General features: G+C 42.3%; 1 protein-coding gene across 1 annotated transcript in view; it reads left to right on the top strand.

Annotated features, from left to right (window-relative positions):
* Positions 1-19,612, top strand: part of F5 (coagulation factor V) — an 82,876-nt gene extending 63,264 nt beyond the window's left edge. The window contains 11 exon segments of the mRNA XM_038349964.1: positions 444-680; positions 2,506-2,713; positions 6,204-6,383; positions 8,557-8,673; positions 9,406-9,477; positions 10,476-10,579; positions 10,986-11,141; positions 13,184-13,328; positions 16,125-16,276; positions 17,082-17,264; positions 18,709-19,612. Coding sequence (XP_038205892.1) covers positions 444-680; positions 2,506-2,713; positions 6,204-6,383; positions 8,557-8,673; positions 9,406-9,477; positions 10,476-10,579; positions 10,986-11,141; positions 13,184-13,328; positions 16,125-16,276; positions 17,082-17,264; positions 18,709-18,855 — 1,701 coding nt within the window. The 3' untranslated portion in view covers positions 18,856-19,612.
* Positions 19,613-19,945: the final 333 nt, after the last annotated feature.

Raw genomic sequence — 19,945 nt, 5'->3', positions numbered from 1 at the left:
AGATCCTGGCCTTGAACTCCGACACAGCAAAGCCAATTAATCAGTCATGGAAGGCAATGAAGTCTGTGTTAGTCGGCTCGCTGTTGCTCTGAAAACGGAGGAAACACTTCTTTTAGCCCATGATTTCATCAATGGTTGCTTGACTCCCTCGCTTTGGGTCTTGCGTTAAATCAAGTAATATGCAAAAATTCATTTGCAGTTATAAGCACCCAGTACACCTTAGGTCTGATATCATGACTGCCAGCACAGCCATTAGTGCTGACAAGTTTTGGTTTGGTACGTTAAGACATTTGTGGGTCACTCTTTCTTCTTCTTCTTCTTCTTCTTCTTCTTCTTCTTCTTCTTCTTCTTCTTCTTCTTCTTCTTCTTCTTCTTCCTCCTCCTCCTCCTCCTCCTCCTCCTCCTCCTCCTCCTCCTCCTCCTCCTCCTTCTTCTTCTCCTAGGTTCGCTTTAAAAATTTAGCATCCAGACCATACTCTCTTCACGCCCATGGACTTTTCTATGAAAAATCCTCTGAGGGAAAGACTTACGAAGATGACTCTCCTGAGTGGTTTCAGGAAGACAATGCCGTCCAGCCCAACAGCAGTTATACATATGTGTGGCATGCCACCGAGCGCTCCGGGCCAGAGAACGCTGGCTCTGCCTGCCGGGCTTGGGCCTACTACTCTGCAGTGAATGTGGTAGGTTTTGAATTCTGATCTCTACCCTCATCATAAAGCCACAGGTTTGGTTTTTTTTTTAAGTGTCTCCTACTGACTGGGCGATGGTGGCACACACCTTTGATCCTGGCACTTGGGAGGGAGAGGCAGGCAGATCTCTGTGAGGCCAGCCTAGTCTGAAAAAAAAAGGCTCCCTTGCTTTCATGGGACATGTGACAGAGTTGTCATTCACGGTGTGGCATCATAACCAGAGATACTCCACACAGTTCATTAGATGTGGCACAGAGAAAGTGTTCATTCAATGGACATCCTGGGGATTACAGAAGTCTGAGTGTGCTCCCAGAGAACCATGCTAGTTTGCAATTTAAAAGTAGTTTAGTTTTAAGTTGTGGCCTGAGAGACGGCTCAGCAGTTAAGAGCACTGCCTGCTCTTCCAAAGGTCCGAGTTCAATTCCCAGCAACCACATAGTGGCTCACAACCATCTGTAATGAGATCTGGTGCCTTCTTGAGGAAGAGACCTGGTCAGTCATCCTCATCAACTTAGGAAATGTCTTCCCTGCTCCACTTAGGCCATGAGGAGATTCAGTTTGTTACTTAATGCGTAGCCTTTACTAATAAATAAAGAACAATGCGATAAGAAGTCAGTTCTGTTCTAAGTTAAACAAGGGCACAGGGAGGAGGCTGCGGTGTTCCCTAAGGAATAATCCAGGCACATTCAGGAAGGTAGGAACAATTAGTTTCTCTGGGCAAACTAGCAACTGTGTTGATCAGGACAAGCCGTGCCCACCTCCTGTCTTCTTGGCTGGCCTTAGGCGCCCAGGAAAGGCAGAAGGAAACCAGTGTCCATGCAGATCCACTGGACATTCACTCTCTTCTTTGGCCTTGACCGTTAGAGAGAGAGAGACAGAGAGAGAGAGAGAGAGAGAGAGAGAGAGAGAGAGAGAGAGAGAGAGAGAGAGAGAGAGAGAGAGAGACCTTTGTACAGTGAGACTCCCAAACACAGGTGGCTGAGGACTCCGCCCAGGTTTACAGCCAGCAAAACCAAAGCCCTCTCCCAGCCCTCCACCTGGCAAAGGACAGCTTGGCTTCAGATTTGCCCTCAAAGACAGGGCAAATACCTGTCTTTGTTAGACCAAGATTTATAGACAGTTTCCTGGGATTCCCCTTGTCCCTGGACAAGTGGTTTAGGGGTTTAGGGGATTGGCTCAGAGTGTATTCAAGGATGGGCTGAACCATTTAGTGAGAACTTGTCTTTGAAAAAATTAGAAGCCGGGCGGTGGTGGCGCACGCCTTTAATCCCAGCACTCGGGAGGGAGAGGCAGGCGGATCTCTGTGAGTTCGAGACCAGCCTGGTCTACAAGAGCTAGTTCCAGGACAGGCTCCAAAGCCACAGAGAAACCCTGTCTCGAAAAACCAAAAAAAAAAAAAGAAAAAAAAAAGAAAAAGAAAAAATTAGAAAGAGGCTAGGGATGGAAATCAATTCCGTTCCCAAAACCAAAACAGAGAGTGGTAGAAAGAAGGGGGTGTGGGGAGGTTAGTAGACATGCGTTCAATGAATGTATTTCCACTTGCCTTTTGGGATTGTTGTCAGGATTAAAGAAGATACTACAGGCAAAGCCTTTAATACAATATGGACACTCAATAAATGGTGTCCATTTGGTTGTCAATTTTAATGTTATTATTCAGATAAAGGATAACAGCCCAGACTTATTCATTACTGATCTTCAAGTTTGGAGCCTCTTAGACAAGATTTCTTTTTGTGTAAGAACTGTAATTGTCAGAAGAGAAAATAAGAATATTCCGATGAATGGCAAGCATTTGTACTTTGCTTGTCTTGTCTTCCAGGAGAAAGACATCCACTCGGGTTTGATTGGCCCCCTTCTGATCTGCCGGAAAGGAACACTTCACGAGGAGAGCAAACTGCCTATGGACAGGAGGGAATTTTTCTTGCTCTTCATGGCCTTTGATGAAAAGAAGAGTTGGTACTATGAAAAGTCCAACAGGTCATGGAGACTCGATTCTCCAGAAGTGAAAAATTCCCACGAGTTTTACGGTATTTTTCCTCTGACGTTGATCGGTTCTGATTAAACCTCACAAGGTCATAATGACTCCTGCCTTTAGGTCTTCACAAGATTAGACCTTAGGTGTTCTTGAGGAGCCAGGAGCATCAATTAAGCCTGGCTCTTCAGCATCCTAGAGAGAGGATCTGGCCCATAAGAAACCCTGCTAACGGCCGGGCGGTGGTGGCGCACGCCTTTAATCCCAGCACTCGGGAGGCAGAGGCAGGCAGATCTCTGAGTTCGAGGCCAGCCTGGTCTACAAGAGCTAGCTCCAGGACAGGCTCTAGAAACTACAGGGAAACCCTGTCTCAAAAAACCAAAAAAAAAAAAAGAAAGAAAGAAAGAAACCCTGCTAAATAGCACAGAGAGACTGCAGGATAGCATACACTGGCTGCTGCCAGACAACATAAAACTAACCAACAAGAAAATGGGCACTGTCCTCCAGATGGCAACATACATAGGCGTGGGCACGGTATCACTCTACTCTTTAAGATACTAATGACCCTCTTTCTTGCAGTCTAAAACAATTAGTATTTATGCTAAGAAATGGTCATCCTTGTGTCTCTTCCGAAATCAGAGCGGCTATAGCAGCTCCATCTCTTGGCCTCTGTGTGCAGCATCTCTCCCAGGTGGCACGAGAATTTAAGGAACTAGGAAGCTAAGCATCCAGGCAACAGGATACAGGCAAGACAGTCAGCCCTTAGGAGATGATACGGGGGAAAGGGTCTCTCTTCAGAAGTCCCTTGAGGAACGTGGCCTGGAAAAATGACAAATTAATTAAAAAAACAGTCTTAGAAAAAGGCAGGATGAAGAGTTTAGTGCCCAGCCAAAACAACAACAGCTAGAAATCAGAAGAAAATGAAGACTCATGAGTGGTAAAAACGGTTCAGAAAGTAAGAGGGCTTGCTGCCAAACCCAAGGACCATCTCCTGAGCCTGCATGCTGAAAGGAAAGAACAGATTCCCACAAGGTGTCCTCTGACTTCCACGTTAATACCATAGGGGTGTGTGTGTGTGTGTGCGTGTGTACGTGTGCACACAGGAGCACATGTGCACACACATACACATGTGCACACACAAGGTAAAAATAAATTTAAAAATAAATGAGAGGCAACTCAGGCCTTTTTTTAAAAAATAGAGTTCTTTTTTTAAGGTTTATTTATTTATTATGTATATAGCATTCTGTCTGCATGGATGTCTACAGGTCAGAAGAGGGCACCAGGTCTCATTACAGATGGTTGTGAGCCACCATGTGGTTGCTAGGAATTGAACTCAGGACCTTTGGAAGAGCATCCAGTGCTCTTAACCTCTGAGCCATCTCTCCATCCCCAACTCAGGCCTGTTTTGAAAATGAAGTTTGAAAATGAAGGCCATTGTTCTGGAGTTTCTGATTAGTGAGAACCTGTGCTTTTGGTAACGAGTCTGTCAGAATACTGAGGGAGGAGAAAGGTGCACAGGCCTGAAATCACAGCACTGAAGGCTGAAGGAAGGCTGAACTATGCACTGAGACCTTGTCTGAAAGAAAAAAATCACAAATAAATGAAGAATATAGGTCAAGATATTTTTATAGCATGCTTTAGATGGCACCTCTAGCCAGCCAGCCAGGCCAGGCAGATTTATTCTTCCTCTATCACTGATGTACTCAAGGCACTCTTCTATATACATGGCCTTACTTCTGAGCATTCAATAATGTCACCTGTAAATACTTTGAGACACAAGTAGGCAAACAATGATTTACGTTTGTTCTAAAAGCCTACCAACTAGTAGTGGAATCTGCTTTTCATAATAACCTTTAAAGATTTTTTAACATTCAAATATAAAAAAAAAACCTCTGTTAGAGCACAGTTGACTCAGATAGCTGCTGGACAGGATGCAAACAGAGACTCCTCCTTCCCCTCCCTTCCCTCTCTCCCCCTTTCCTCTCCTTCCCTTCCCTCCTCTCCCCTCCCCTCCCCTCCCCTTCCCTTCCCTTCCATTCCCTTCTTCCATCTCTAGGCCTTTCAACCCTGAATCTGGCTTGAATGAGCAGGAAGTATCCCCTTTAGGAACCCCCTCAGCCTAGTAAGACCCCACAGGCTGAAGAATAAGATGGGCTGACTCTTGATTATGCCCTTTGCTTGAGGAGCATCCTCCAGAAAATGCTTTCTGGTTTTCCCCAAAAGCCAGCCATGTTTATTATAGCTTCAGTACTAAACACATTCCTAATTCTTGGACATTTACTGATCCCAATGTGTGGTATTTATCGGGGTATGTGACAAGCAGACCTCTGGAGTCCCCCAGGCCCTAGCTCAGTGCCTGGCTTTCGTACCACATGCTCAGAATACAAATGAAATAGTGAATGAATGAACAAGTCCTCTTTTCCATCCTCATCTACCAAATGTCCATTGAGCATCTCTGTTGAAAGTCCTCTATCCCGTATCCTGGTGCAGCCACTGAATGATACTGACGTAGTGACCACTCCTGCTGCCCTTCACTCTTACGACATCGAATTCTTGAACAGAAACTGAAGCACGGGGGTGAGAGCTGCTGCTCAAGTATGTAGGCAGGTGTTCCTGTACTCGATATGATTCGACAAGTGCCAGAACAATTGCAACCCCTCCCTTTCCAAAAGTTTCTTAGGTTGGTTTCTGAAATCCTGCAGCAATCCTTTGAAGGAGAACAGAATTCTTCCCTTGCTTCTGTTCCAGTTAACTGTTTGGTAGCACCAAGCTTTATCATTAATTTGTGTGTGTGTGTGTGTGTGTGTGTGTGTGTGTGTGTGTGTTATGTTTTAAGGTGATTAAAGTTATTAGGAGTTTTAAACACACAGACACATATAGACACACACACACATACACACACACACACACACACACACACACAGTGGTATGGTGGTGTGCCCAAGGATAAGACAAGAAGACCTTGATTGAGTTCAAGATCACCTTGAGCTAAAGAGAGAATTCCAGGCCGGCCTTGGGTATATACCAAGACTTCACCTAAAACAAAAATCCACCGATTTCACTAAAGGGAAGGTAGATACAGCGTGGCGATCTTAGACTCACACCTGAGAGGTGAGCTGAGGAGCCACACCAAGGAAAGACGACACACTGCTACTGTTAACTTACTCTCACTTTAGGGGCTAACATTTTCTGCCCCTTTCATCTTCCTGCATCAAAGGAACATTTATATGATCAACGTGAAAGGCAAATGGGCAAAGCCTTAAGCAGGAGAGGGACAAAATCAGGGGGAAAAAGAGAAAAACTATTCCAAAATGGAGCCAACCCACAACTCTGTGGATGTTTGTGAAGTAGCCTAAGGATTCAGAAGTCCTCATTCAGCCGCACATTGGTTCTATGAAACCGCCAAGGGCTCGTTCTACACCTGGGTAGGCCTAGGAATGCTCGGTAATGAGGAAGAAGGGTGGGGAGTGGGTGACTTACCCGACTCCTCCTTGTGCATACAAGTTTTTGATTGATTGACTGATTACAGCTCTCTCTCTTTTCAGCCATTAATGGGATGATCTACAATCTGCCTGGCCTGATAATGTACGAGCAAGAGTGGGTGAGGCTCCACCTGCTGAACATGGGCGGCTCCCAAGACATTCACGTGGTTCACTTTCATGGCCAGACCCTGCTGGATAATAGCACCAAGCAGCACCAGTTAGGGGTCTGGCCCCTTCTACCTGGTAAAGATCTGACGATGGAAGAGGTCCCTGCTAAGAAATAGCAAGACAGGGTGCCTGTAACTTTCCGTCTTTGTCTCCTTGTACATCTACTGTATAAGGGAAGAGTCTGCTCTAGGTGCCAAGGCAAAGCTTTGTCTCTATGCTGTATACATCCAGCACAAATAGAGCTTGTTAGACTAGGAGAGGGCAGAGCCATCAGAAGCAGGGCACTGCAGGTTAGACGAGGAGAGGACAGAGCTATCGGAAGCAGAAAACAGCAGGCTATACCAGAGGACTGAACCATCAAATGCGGGGAGCTGCAGGTTAGACCAGGAGAGGACAGCTGTGGACATCTGGATCTCCTGAGCTGTGTGTAGGCACCACATAAGACCACATAAGACCTTCGGGTCTCCACAGATTCTGTGTCTCACACAGTTTCTCCTGGGCATCTGTGTGTCATGTGAATCAGATCTCAGTACATGACAAATAAGTCACCAAGGCACAAAGAAGAAACTGTTGCTGTTGGGAGGTTGATTAGGAACTCAAACTGTGCTCTTATGGGGTCTTGAACTCCACTTCTGAAATTTTCAGCCTAACCTTTCTGAGTAAGTGATTCTGGGAATTGTAATCTTGAACACATTCATGACTCTGGAGAGCAAGATCCTTTGCATGATTGTAAAAGCTAACAGAGGCATTTGGAGTTGTTCATGTGTAATCATGATTAACATAGATCTAAACAAACGGGAACCATCAGGGAAGGTTTTTGGCATGTTTCTGAGTTCTTTGAAGAGAAATATGTTAGTGGGCAGGGTTATGAGGGCAAGATGCCACTGAAGAACCCAGGACTCTGGTTACGATGCACACCGACTGAGATTTTCACTCTCAGAGACTTGGGAAAGGTATAGACTGTGGGGGAGAATACCCCGGATTCTGGGTCTCTTCAAAGCAACTGCCCTCCCATGCATACTGTCTGAAGAACTAATGAAAAGCAACCCCTTCACAGGAGTTGGATGTGAAAGCCATTGTGTGAATTAGTCTCATATACAGACACTGAAGTCCAGACGGGTCTATTTTACTAAATAGAGGGAGAAATGTCTTCTTGTTTGGTTCTGAATGCCACTCCCTAAGAGTTTAAAAAAAAAAAACTCCTTTGCTTAACTTCAGAGACAGGATGGACAAGACCAAATTCACCCCATCTTTTCACCAAGTGTCAGCAAACAGGTGGTTCATTGCATAGCAGAGTGGCCTGAGAAGTGAAGGTTGAGCATCCCACATACATTTTCAAACCAAAATAACAAATTTCAGAAGGAACATGAGAGATCTGATTCACCGAGTTTGAGATGGATAGCCATCAGCTATTAATTTTTACTCACAATCTAGGACATGGTCATAAATTATAGTAAATAAAATTCAAATATAGGATCAAGTGGAAGAGAGTGGACATTATGTATCAGTACAAAGAAACAGAAGTTTTAGGCTTTCTTTCAAATTTTCTGAAACAATTTTTGTACATTTTTATTTATATATGTACACTTTCAAGAGAATCTGAGACTGTAAGGAAAGGATATTTTTATTCCTTACATATTGAAAAGGAAAACACATTCTATAGCTATAACACCGAGTTATAAGTCATTCAAGGTCACTTTGAAACTTGAAACTGTGTATTCAAATTGTGTATGGGTCAGTTCCTAACAGTGAGTTTAGAGGAGCCAAAACTTTTTAAGGAGGGCTGGCAGGGGTTTTTATGTCTGGGTGATTTACTTTTGGTAATTTCTCTTGTGTTGTTTAGCTGCTTGATGGTTTGTTTGCTTGAAATAGTCTCAGGTATCCCCATGCGGTGATAGACGGCCTTGAACTCCTGACTCCCCTGCCTTTTCCTTCTGAGCCCTTTGGTTAGAGGCATGCACTGGGGTGCCTGGTTTACAGAGTTCTTAGTCAAGTTCAGAGCTTTCAGAATTCTAGGCAAGCATTTTTTCCTGACTGAGTAGCTCCTCTACTCTTAGTTTTGATAATTTGTAGATGCTGGTGTCGTAGCTTTCACGGAATTAATTTATATCTGGCCTCAAGAGAGAAGAATCACTTTTAAATTCTCCCCTGCAGCTTCTTGTGACTTTAAGATTCTTAGAGAGCTTCACTACAATATTAATCTGATAATCACTAAGCTTATAATTTTCTCTTTCACTTCCTATTTTAGGTTCATTTAAAACTCTTGAAATGAAGGCCTCAAAGCCTGGCTGGTGGCTCCTGGACACAGAGATTGGAGAGAACCAGATAGCGGGCATGCAAACACCCTTTCTCATCATAGACAAAGGTATCGCCCATGTGACATTTGCTGATGAGGAGGTGCCTAATAATAGAAGGCTTCTAGTTTCCAGTTATCTGATTCTTGCAAATATCTGATTCTCGTCATTCTGCTGTGACAATGATGAAACAGGCTTTTTTCCCTGGCCATGAAAAACATAACAATTTATCTATATAACCCTAACAAACAGCTCAAGTATTTCATGACTAGGGAAACCAATAGAAAGCTTACTTCCTCAGAATTTTTGATTCATGGGAAAACATACGTAAGAAAATCTTTAAACACCTAGAGTAGAGCTGAAAGAGAAACCAGGATTCTGCAGGAACACGTAGATTATCTATCCATTCGGTATCAAGTCTCGTCAATCACCTGTTGACGACCAAGCACTGTGCTCTCATCCAGGTGCTCACTAGCTGGTAGTTCCTCCCTTGTAATTCCCCGGCCAAGGGCGCTCTGCAGTCTAAGGAATAATAGCGCTTAATGTCAAGACTTTGTTTTAAAAATTGAGCCAGATAGAAATCAGCTTAAAAATATTTTAAGACTCCAGTTAATCTCTCATGTGGTATTCACTATTTTAATAAAAACTATAGTCTTGCTGAGTGCTTATCACTTTCTAATCAGACATATTAATGTCACTATCGTGAAAGACATGTGAAAACAATCTCTAGCCATGGAGGTTTTACTTACTATGTATATTTTTTCTAGAAAAATTATTGATTTTTTGTGTTTTGTTTTTCACAGAGTGTAAGATGCCAATGGGACTGAGCACGGGTGTCATATCTGATTCACAGATCAAGGCCTCAGGACATCTGAGTAAGTAGCAACATCATAACCTGTGACTGGGGATACCTACACTGTGCAGAATCCAGCTCATGAAGCCAGGCATGACAACCTGACCATGAGCCAGTTCCTCTCTCTAGGCTTGTGTCTGCCACAGCTTTAATGAAACAGCTCCATTTGTGGCTCTTCTCTGGTAGAGAAAGAAATATAGCAGGACCTCAAATCATATTCATACACCTAGCATTTCTATTCCCCAAAGGGTCTTCTCTGGGAAACATCAAGAACCCAGCATTGCTGATATCTCTACCTAGGCAACCCACAGCTCTGCAGGGATTTGGCAGGAAGTAAATAGCTTAGTCTTACGACATTGGGATCATTTCCCAAACTCCATTTATCTTGCCTAGATTGGCCCTCACACATAACCTCCAGCCAGATTCACTGAGTTTTATTGTTCAGGAAAAGCAGTCCCAATACTTAAGCTAGCCATTCATCCAGTCAATAAATGTTATGAACAAAATGTCTCTTAGATTTATTCATTCTGCCTCAAATCACTTTCTGAGATCTAGAGGCCACCATGAAGAACATCATGAGATCCCACGGATTCCTCCCAAATCTTCCTGTTCAGTAGGTATATTCAGCAGTAGCCATATCTACATGGCTGAGAAAACACAAACATGACCTATGCGCAAGGAAGGGTGGATGACGGTTTACAGCTGACTAAACATGGCCTAAAGCCAAGGTTTCATCACTCAGGACTGGCTTGGCAGCCTATGCCCATGCCACCTGCCTGGTCTCCTACCTACAGCACAGATCCTCCGAGGATCTGCTTCTCTCCTGGAGCAAACTTATTTGAGAAACTGGTCATTTTCTATTAAAAAAAAAGAAACAACACTTCAAGCTAGACATGGTAGTACCTGGCTGAGGCAGAGAGACTGTGAGCTTGAGTCTAGCCTGGGCTACATAACAAAAAAAAATTCCCTCAAAAAACAAATAAATTCACAATTCCTCTTTTTTTCTGTTTATGAATTTAGGTTATTGGGAGCCCAAACTAGCACGATTGAACAATGGTGGCTCATATAACGCTTGGAGTTTGGAGAAATCTGCTTTAGACTTTGCCTTTAAGTCTTGGCTCCAGGTACGTCTTACTAACCTGATGATATTGACCGCTATTGAGACAAAAATGGCGGTGGGTCAGTAGGTTCTTACAGTGGCGTTAAAGGAAAAAGCAGTAAGGGGTGGCAGGTACCGTTCTCAGCTCTTCGCTTCCTCCTATCAGCTCGGGGAGGTGGGTCTAGTGATTTTCAACCTAAGAAAGAAAAACTCAGACAAAGATGACCAAGTAAAGCTCACCTAGCCAGCGCCTTGGCTGACACTCACATCCAGATGTGCTTTGCTCGACTGTGGACCTCACCGTTTTTACTGAGCCCACTAAAACCTTGGGCATTGTCCAATGCTAAAGAAAGCTGATTACAGCATGAGCTATGGCAAGCTGTGACTCACTAACAAGGATGTTGCTGTTTACCAACTTGTCTATATTGCAGGTGGACTTGCAGAAGGAAGTTGTAGTCACAGGGATACAAACCCAGGGTGCGAAACACTACCTAAAGTCTTGCTTTATCACCGAATTCCATGTGGCGTACAGCTCCGACCAAACCAACTGGCAGATCTTCAGAGGGAACAGCACAAAGAACATCATGGTTTGTGCACGTGTTTTCTGGCTAAATCTTAAAACTCACTCTGGGGTTTTCATAGCCGTGTCCTTTACCAGTACATCAGGACGACTGAAATGTGAATGGTTTTCTAAGGGTCCTGGGAAGTAAAAAACGGCAATATAAGGCTGTATATTACCAATTAAAAGGACACATGGAGCTGCTAAAACTTCAAATCTCCACAAAACTTGAGCAACACAGAGCCTATCTAGAAACTGCCCTCCAAGAGTTCTGATTTCACAGGCCTATTTTACTTTGTTCCTTATCTAACATGCCTTAATTTACAGTGAGCATGATTACTCAGAGATGCTCTGAAGCCGTGTGATTCTCAGGCTGTTTTCAGGGACATGCCTGAGGACCAATGTCCTCCTTCCTGGTCCTCCGTGAGCCTAGCCAAGATTCCTAGATCAGCCCCTTATCCCCAGCCTCCTCCCCAGATAAAAATATCCAAATGTAGAGACCTGTCAGCCGTCGTTAGACCAACACTTTTAATTGGTTTCTGTCGGTATTTTATATAAACCATTAACCATAGGCTACTTTTCCTTTGCTATCTCAACTATTTCTAATAAGGACACATTTATAATGTAGTTTAGATTAAGATCACTAAAAATCTTAAATTATGATGCTAAAAAAATCAACAGTGGAAGAGAAAACACAGACAGCAGTGTTATACCTTCATACTTTAAGTATATTCACGCCCATATTTATGAGGCACTTCGGTGTGCAGTTTGATTGTTTTCTGCTGTTTCTAACTTTAATACAGCAGTGGAAGACTTATAAAATAAAACAAAGAGCATTCCCTTCAGTGCTTGGGATGAGATCTCTAAAATCATTGCTAATTCTTTCATTTGGCAGAAATCACCCACAATCCCATCTGGACCTGAAAATTTCTCTGTGGGAAATGTAAAGTTTTTAAATTCAATTTCTTTTTCTAGTAATTTGAAGGCTCTTTGAGTTGTCTATTTTATAGGGTGAGTTGTGATTTTTTTCTGAGGATCTTAAAACATGAACTGGCCCCTTTCCTCTGGGTTGTGGGTCACGTGTGTAGAATCTGTAGTACCAGTTGTCCCCAGATGTCCTCCCAACATCTGTAGGGACTGTAGCAACATGGCCTACTTCACCTCTGATATCAAAATTTCTCTCTTCTTTTACTTTGGGGTCAGCCCTGTTGTGGTTTTTATCAATTTGTTTTTAATCTTCTCCAAGCACCAGTTCCTTTAACGATTTCCTTCTATTGTTTATGTTCAATCTTGCTGATGCCTACTCTTGGCTTGTTTTAGCTGGGCATTTTCTGGTGCTTCTCTGTCAGAGACAGGGAGGTGGGGCATAGACTGGTGACTGCCAGGTAGGGGTCAGAGTCCAAGTTCTCACTGGGCACCTTAGGAGGCATTATTTCTCTTGACTGCCAGGTAGGTACAGAGTTTCACACTGGCTTCTCTTGACACTGCTGAGGGCTCCCTATTAGGATTTGCAGAGACATCATCCTGGGCTCCTACGTTGCCCTTCTCTAATACCCTAGGATGGTTCTAGTACCTCTTCAGTCCCAGAAATCTAGAAGTCTAACCCTTCAGTGCAGTTGTTACTCCTGTGCTCGGGTTAAGTCTGGGTTTGTTGGTTTTCCTGTGATAGCTGGCTGGTATTCAACTGCTATCTAGTGAGACTGTTGCCGTCTTCATCTCTAAGCCCGGGACATGTGATGTAAATGGGAAGCCTGGGGCCCCAGGACCATGCTATTCCTTACATCCCCGAGAGGCTTAGCTGGTCTGTTCTGTTTCTTCATGCCATCTTCTCATCTTCGTTTGCTTCTTTTAGGTGTAGTCCAGGGTTTCTGGCTCTACACAGCAGAAGGAATAGGAGAAAGTGCATCGGCACCAGCTTCCTTGAAGTAGAAATATCCACAATCAGTTTTTTCAAACCAAATTGAATTGATTCAGTTCCCATGAAAGAACCTTACAAAACTTGTTAGATGAATTTGTTAAAAATACAATGTCTATAGGAAGTGTTATTAATGCTTTTCTGTTTTCCTCTAGGATTTTACTGGCAACTCAGATGCTTCTACAATAAAAGAGAATCGGTTTGACCCACCTATAGTGGCTAGATACATTAGAATACATCCCACAAAGTCCTATAATAGACCCACCCTTCGGTTAGAGCTACAAGGCTGTGAGCTGAATGGTAAGGACAAGAAGCACGACCTCCTCATGGCCACTCCAAGACTCAAGGTTTGAGCAGTGTGGGAGACTAGAATTCTTAGATACCTTCAACCACTCAGGCTCCAGAAATTTTTTTTTTCAAAACACAAGCTCCAAATAGGGATTTTCTCAGTACTATCTAAACAGAGACTGCCCTGGTTTGGGTAGTCAGGAGGTAGGCTGCACCTCACTAGATGGTGTCTAGATGATATGGGCACCATCATGGCACCACCATGGCTTCATCAATGGTCTAGGTTGGAACTGTCACCATCAGCCCATTTTCAATGAGAGCTACTTGACTCAAGGAGCCTTGTCACTGGCATATTTTGGGGGTTCAGTGACTGTTCTTTAATCTGAACCTGGTTTCCTATTTCTGAAACCACGAGTGTGCTCTGTATTCTGCTTTGGACCCGGTGTAAGTCCTCAAGTCTTTTCAAGCTTCTGTTTTTTTCAGGGAGTGAAATTTGGCTTAGGATCTAACAAAATCTGGGTCATAAGAAACAGTCATAACAAAGGTCTACTGACTGTTCTCTGATTTTGAAGCAAGGTCTTCCAGTATTTTTAACTTTCAGGCACATACAGAAAATACTATCATCGTCCAGGAATTCTGAGGTAAAAGAAATTGGCCCAGGGCTTGGCTGACCCAAGCCTCAGCTGACTGCTAAAAAACTGAGTGTCATGCTCTTGTTAACTACATGATCTTCCCCTGACTCATCGTTAAGAAAGTACCTGAATTTTGGAACCAGTTTCTTTCCAAAGTAGATAATGCTGACCTTGACATTTGTGAGAGATATGGATGTGGACAATAGCCAGTCTCTAATTACTAGTAGTGTATAAAACTGCCCACACAAAATGCAAATTTTGTGTAGGCAGGATTACTCCATGAAACAGTTCTACAAGTCAGGGGAGTTTTGTTTCCATAATTATAGTGTAAATGGTAGCTTTGCTCAGTCATGTACTCTCGCTAACTTAAAGTGTGAAGTTCAATTCTGTTAATTTATTTTCATTTTTGCTGGGCAGTGGTGGCTCACACCTTTAATCCCAGCATTCGGGAGGCAGAGGCAGTGAGTCTCTGTGAGTCTGAGGCCAGCCTGGTCTACAGAAGCTAGTTCCAGGATAGGCTTCAAAGCTACAGAGAAACCCTGTATTTAAAAACTAAAAAAAAAAAAAAAAAATTATTTTCTCCATAATCCACATTACTTTTTTTCGTCCACTTTATGGAACTTACATAGTGGGCTGCACATGTGTAGATGGAAGTTTCTGCCCACCTGGACCCATAGCTGTTCAGAGACACACTGAGGCTTATATTAATTATAAACTGTTTGGCCTTTTGTTCAGGCTTATTACTAACTAGCTCTTACAACTTAAATTAATCCATAATTCTTTTCTATGCTTAACCACATGGTTTGGTATTTTTTTCTCAGTAAGCCATTCTCATCTTGCTTCCTCTGCATCTGGATTCTGACTGTGTTTTTGTCTTTCCTCTTCCCAGAATTCTCCTAGTCTGGTCGCCCCACCTATATTTCCTGCCTGGCTACTGGCCAGTCAATGTTTTATTAAACCAATATGAATGACAAATCTTTACAAGATGTACAAGAACATTACCACACAGCACACAGGTTCCTCTTAGGATTTTTTTCACATATAAAAAGCAAGCTATAGCTTCAAAATAAAAGTCCGTGTCTTTCAAATAAAAAAACAAAGTAGCACGAAGAAAATAGTTAGCTAGCCTTACTCACTAGCTAGGTTTCCTAAATCAATAGGTCAGCTCTACTGCCTAGAATGCTCAAATTATGCTTTGGCAAAATTCCAAAGAGTTTATGTGTTCAAAATTTTGAAAAAGGAAACACGAACGGTGATTCCCAAAGCTCCACTACATCTTCTCATCAGCTTCTGTTAAAAGAAACTTTGTGTGTGTGTGTGTGTGTGTGTGTGTGTGTGTGTGTGTGTGTGTGTGTGTGTACAGCTATGCCTCACTCAACTGTAGAAATCAGTTCTTTGAAATGCATCTTTAGGTTATTTTGCTTACCATGCAAACACCATAAATTGTGTTTACACAAACCTAGACGGCACAGTACAGTCACTCAGTGTGGTCTCTTGATACAATCAGGAAACGCGGTGAGTGAGCATAGAATGGCGCTGCTTCACAATAAGCTACTTTATTTAAGTAGGAGGAGCTCATTCAAAAATAATGATTAGAAAGTAAAATAAATACACAAAGCCGTTACATTGTAGTTTACTATTGAATATTATGAATTCTACATAATTCTATGCACTGCATGTCTACACATGTAGCAGCACCGTAGGTTGATTTATTTGGGCACCATCACAAACACGGAGGTTATACATTACTATGACAGCTAGGATGTCACAAGGCATCAGCTTCACAGTCTAACGGGACCCACTATTATTTGTGTGGTCTGCTATTAACTGAAATGTCACTATTATGAGACACATAGATTTTTCAGAACTACCATCTACCTCAAAGCGAAGACTGACAGCTCCATGTCTGCCTGAAGAAGGGAGTACCCATACTTAGGATACAGTGTTTGATGATAGCTAGCGTTAAATTCAGTTTCCTGTTCTTTTGACTGTCTTATGTTGAGCAAGACACTGTGTCTTGCTGTCCTCTATATTTGCACTTGAATTGAACAATTGTTCTTTGTTTTGATTGTTTTGCTGTGTCCCTGGGAGTGGTGTTTCTTGCCTCCTCTGTGGCAAATGCAATGCGGGGACTATTAGTGCTGTGTGATTAATCACATTACTTTCCACTTGGCAGGATGTTCCACACCACTGGGCCTGGAAGATGGAAGGATAGCAAACAAGCAAATCACTGCATCCTCATTTAAAAAGTCCTGGTGGGGAGACTACTGGGAGCCCTCCCGTGCCCGCCTGAATGCCCAGGGCCGTGTGAATGCCTGGCAAGCCAAGGTGACAGCAACCATATAAATGGTGTTCTCTTGCCTTCCAGAAGCAAACAATGGCCACTACCACAGGAGACGTAGTTCGGGGAGGGGGTGTGTGACTGGGGAGCAGGAGTGTTAGATTCTGAAGTCCCAGATCTGAGAGGCTAGGATGACTTGCAAAATCCACAGTTGCAGCTCTAACCATGGCTCAGAGGAAAGTCACACATCTTCAAAGTGGTTCTTGGTCGAGTGATTTAAAACAAGAAGGAACAAAGAGATAGATAGTAAATAATTTAAGTTCGCAGATAATTTGGGAATTTACTGTTTTCATTTCAAGTAAAAATCATGTATGTTTTTATTCCGCAGCTACTTGTCAAACACTGTGTACCTTGTCTTGTTATAAACACCAGAGGGGAAAAGACTAAATAAGTTCTCACACTAGAACAGAAAGGGACATAAAAAAAAGCAATGATTACTGTAGATGATATGCAATACATCAGTAGAAATTAAATTTTTTAGATTGGTGTACAAAGTAATAGGTTTTATTATGACAATGTCATACATATGTGTCATTATACTTTGTTCTTAATCAGTTCCTTTTACTATTGTATAGTCTATTCCTCTCTCTTTAGTCCCCATCCTCCATCATGATCCATAACAATAAACAAGAAACCACAGTGAAGTTCTCTCAAAGACAGTGGCTCCTAAGGGGAGCAAATGGAAAAGCCCTGTGTGTCTCTAAACATCCTGATTGTCACAAGCAGACAGGCTTAACATCATTCTCATTCCAGTGCTTTGTTTTGGTTTTGTTTTTTAAATCATTTTCATAGGCAAATAACAACAAGCAGTGGTTGCAGATCGATCTGCTCAAAATCAAGAAGATAACTGCCATTGTAACGCAGGGCTGTAAGTCTCTGTCCTCTGAAATGTACGTGAAGAGCTACAGCATCCAGTACAGTGACCAGGGCATGGACTGGAAGCCTTACAGGCAGAAATCCTCCATGGTGGACAAGGTACGGATGCCATGCTGGCAAAGCAAACGCTGTTGGAGAACTGTCTTCTCCAACAATGGCTTCTTCATTTGACAATGCTGATTATGTACCGCTCCCCCAGTCTTCTCAACCCCCATTCTACAGGTGGCTGGTCTTAGCAGAGGGACTACTTACATCACTTTTCTGACTTCGCCACCCTTGAAATAAAATGGGGAGGACAAAATGCCAGGGGGTGCAGTGTGGCTTTTGTTCTCTCTGACTGAGATAGATGGTGAACCTATCCAGAAAACCTTCTGCTATAGTAATAATAATAATAATAATAATAATAATAATAATAATAAAACACCGTTGCTGCAGTTAGAGTTGCTGCTTGTAGCGAATCAGATGCCCAAGACTGCAAGCCTCTGTATGTCACATTGCTACTGAACAGAAAACATTTGGGAAAACCACTCTTCTGGTGAAATTAACTGCTCTATTAAAGTCCTAAGTCCCTCTACCTTCTACCAGGTGGTTTAATAAAGCTGTCAGAAGCAAAGCCAAGGAGATCTGCGTAGTGATCCAGGAATGGGAACTGGGCTAAAACTAGTAGGAAAAGCAACCCAGGGAGGTTTAATTTAATTTAATTCTAATTAAATGCTCAGCACTGAATAAATTGGTGCCCCTTCCTCGTTTTTAGACCCCCGGCAGTGTGTGTTACCTTGTTACAGCAGGCTGCCCTCACCCCGCTACCTTAAAGAAATGTCTCGCTGCAGTGTGTGTGAATCTCAGGGAACTTCCTGAGGGGGGACAGAAACAAACATGAACACTCGAGCAGGAGGAGCAGACCCCAAAAAGAGAAATGAAAATAAAAACCTCAGGGTCACATTTATTTTAAATGTCAATGACAGCAAATTATTCATTGGCATCCACAACACGGCCCTGACGAGGCACTCGCCGTGTGTTTACACACATTTTCAAATGTGTGCCACTTGTATGATGCAAAGCTTGATTGTTCTCGCCCTGATAATGAGAAAATGAGTGCACAGGAATGTAATGACTTCTTCAACCTCCATGGCAACAAAGACGCTAAAGAAGAAGTTTACAAACATTCATGTCAGGTGTATTTATTTTTTCCTAGTCTGATATATCATTAAAAAATGATCCCAGCACTCGGGAGGCAGAGGCAGGTGAATCTCTGTGAGTTCAAGGCCAGCCTGGTCTGTAGAACTTGTTCCAGGACAGCCAGGGCTACACAGAGAAACCCTGTCTTGAAAAACCAAAAACACAAACAAAAAAGAGCATCTTTAAGGGGACATCTATCTGTCTTCTGATTTAATAACTTACTGATAATAGCAATATATATACATATATATTACATATATATATATTAATTGACTTTGGTATAAAAGGATTTTTAAAAAATGAGAATGAAACATTAATGCCCATGATGTAAATGTTAACAATTTTTATCATGTTTATCTTTCAGATTTTCGAAGGAAATAGTAATACCAAAGGACAAATGAAGAACTTTTTTAACCCACCCATCATTTCCAGATTTATCCGCATCATTCCTAAATCCTGGAACCAAAGTATTGCACTTCGCCTGGAACTCTTTGGCTGTGACATTTACTAGAGTTGAAAACCAAGAAAGGAAAGGAAAGACTAAAAACTGAAGAAACTTCTTATGGCCTAAACCATTTAGAGCAAATATAAAATAGCCAATATAATATGACTATTTTGAATGTTAACAGATTTCCTGCTATTTTTTCTAATAGAGAATAAAGTTTATATAAGAAGCTTTAACAATGTTAATTCATTGCTGCCATTAAGTGAGGTGGCGGCTATTATTTTCTTCACTAATTTTAATATAGATGGGAATTTTAATTTTAATATAGATGGGAAAATATTAAGTTCCAGCAAGAAAATGACTGCCTTTTACTCTGATTAAAGATGTTATATAATGTTATATAATGGAATGATGTGGTTCACTGTAGCTCTTTCAAATCCTGTAGACATTAATAAAAGGGATATTACTTTCAGAAACTGTTCGTAGACCTAGAAAACTTTTATTCCTATACTTCCCCTTTAAAAACAAACTATAATTTGTAAAGAAGAGAGACTAAAATAGCTTATTTTTTTGGTAATAGAGAAAAGAATCTTTCGGTAATGAAGGGAGAACTTAAAATGCCCTGTGTAGAGATGGCCTAGTGGGCCAACATAGGTGCTTGCTGCCAAAACCTGATGACCTGAGTTCAAGTCCAAAAACCCACAGAGAAAGAAGCAACTGATTCTGAAAAGCTGTCCTTGATTTCACCATGCAGCTGTGGCACATGTGTGTGCCCACGCCCACATTCAAGATCTAACAGTAAATAAAAGATTTTACAAGTCCATCCTTCTATGTCGCCATGAGTTTTCTGATTCCTCATGAGCAAAGAAGCAATTGAGCATGTTTCTCACACTCCAGTTGGACTTGCAAATCTGTCTTGGCCTTGTTTGGGGGAGGCTGCACCTCTTGATGTCTAAGGGTACCAGTCATCAGGCATTAACTAAAACTCAAATAACCTTGGGAGAGCTAGTCATATGCCTTGGCTTGATGGAAAATCTGGCACCATGTAACATACTGTTTCAAAATTTGGGTTCACCTAAGGGAAAGCACTTACCTGTAAAGAGGAACACGGGGAGAGTTGGCACACGCTTAGCAGTTCCTGTTAGAGCTGCTCCAG

Source organism: Arvicola amphibius, chromosome 12 (assembly GCF_903992535.2).
Source record: "Arvicola amphibius chromosome 12, mArvAmp1.2, whole genome shotgun sequence".
Lineage (NCBI taxonomy): Eukaryota > Metazoa > Chordata > Mammalia > Rodentia > Cricetidae > Arvicola > Arvicola amphibius.
This window is presented reverse-complemented; position numbering and strand designations above follow the sequence as displayed.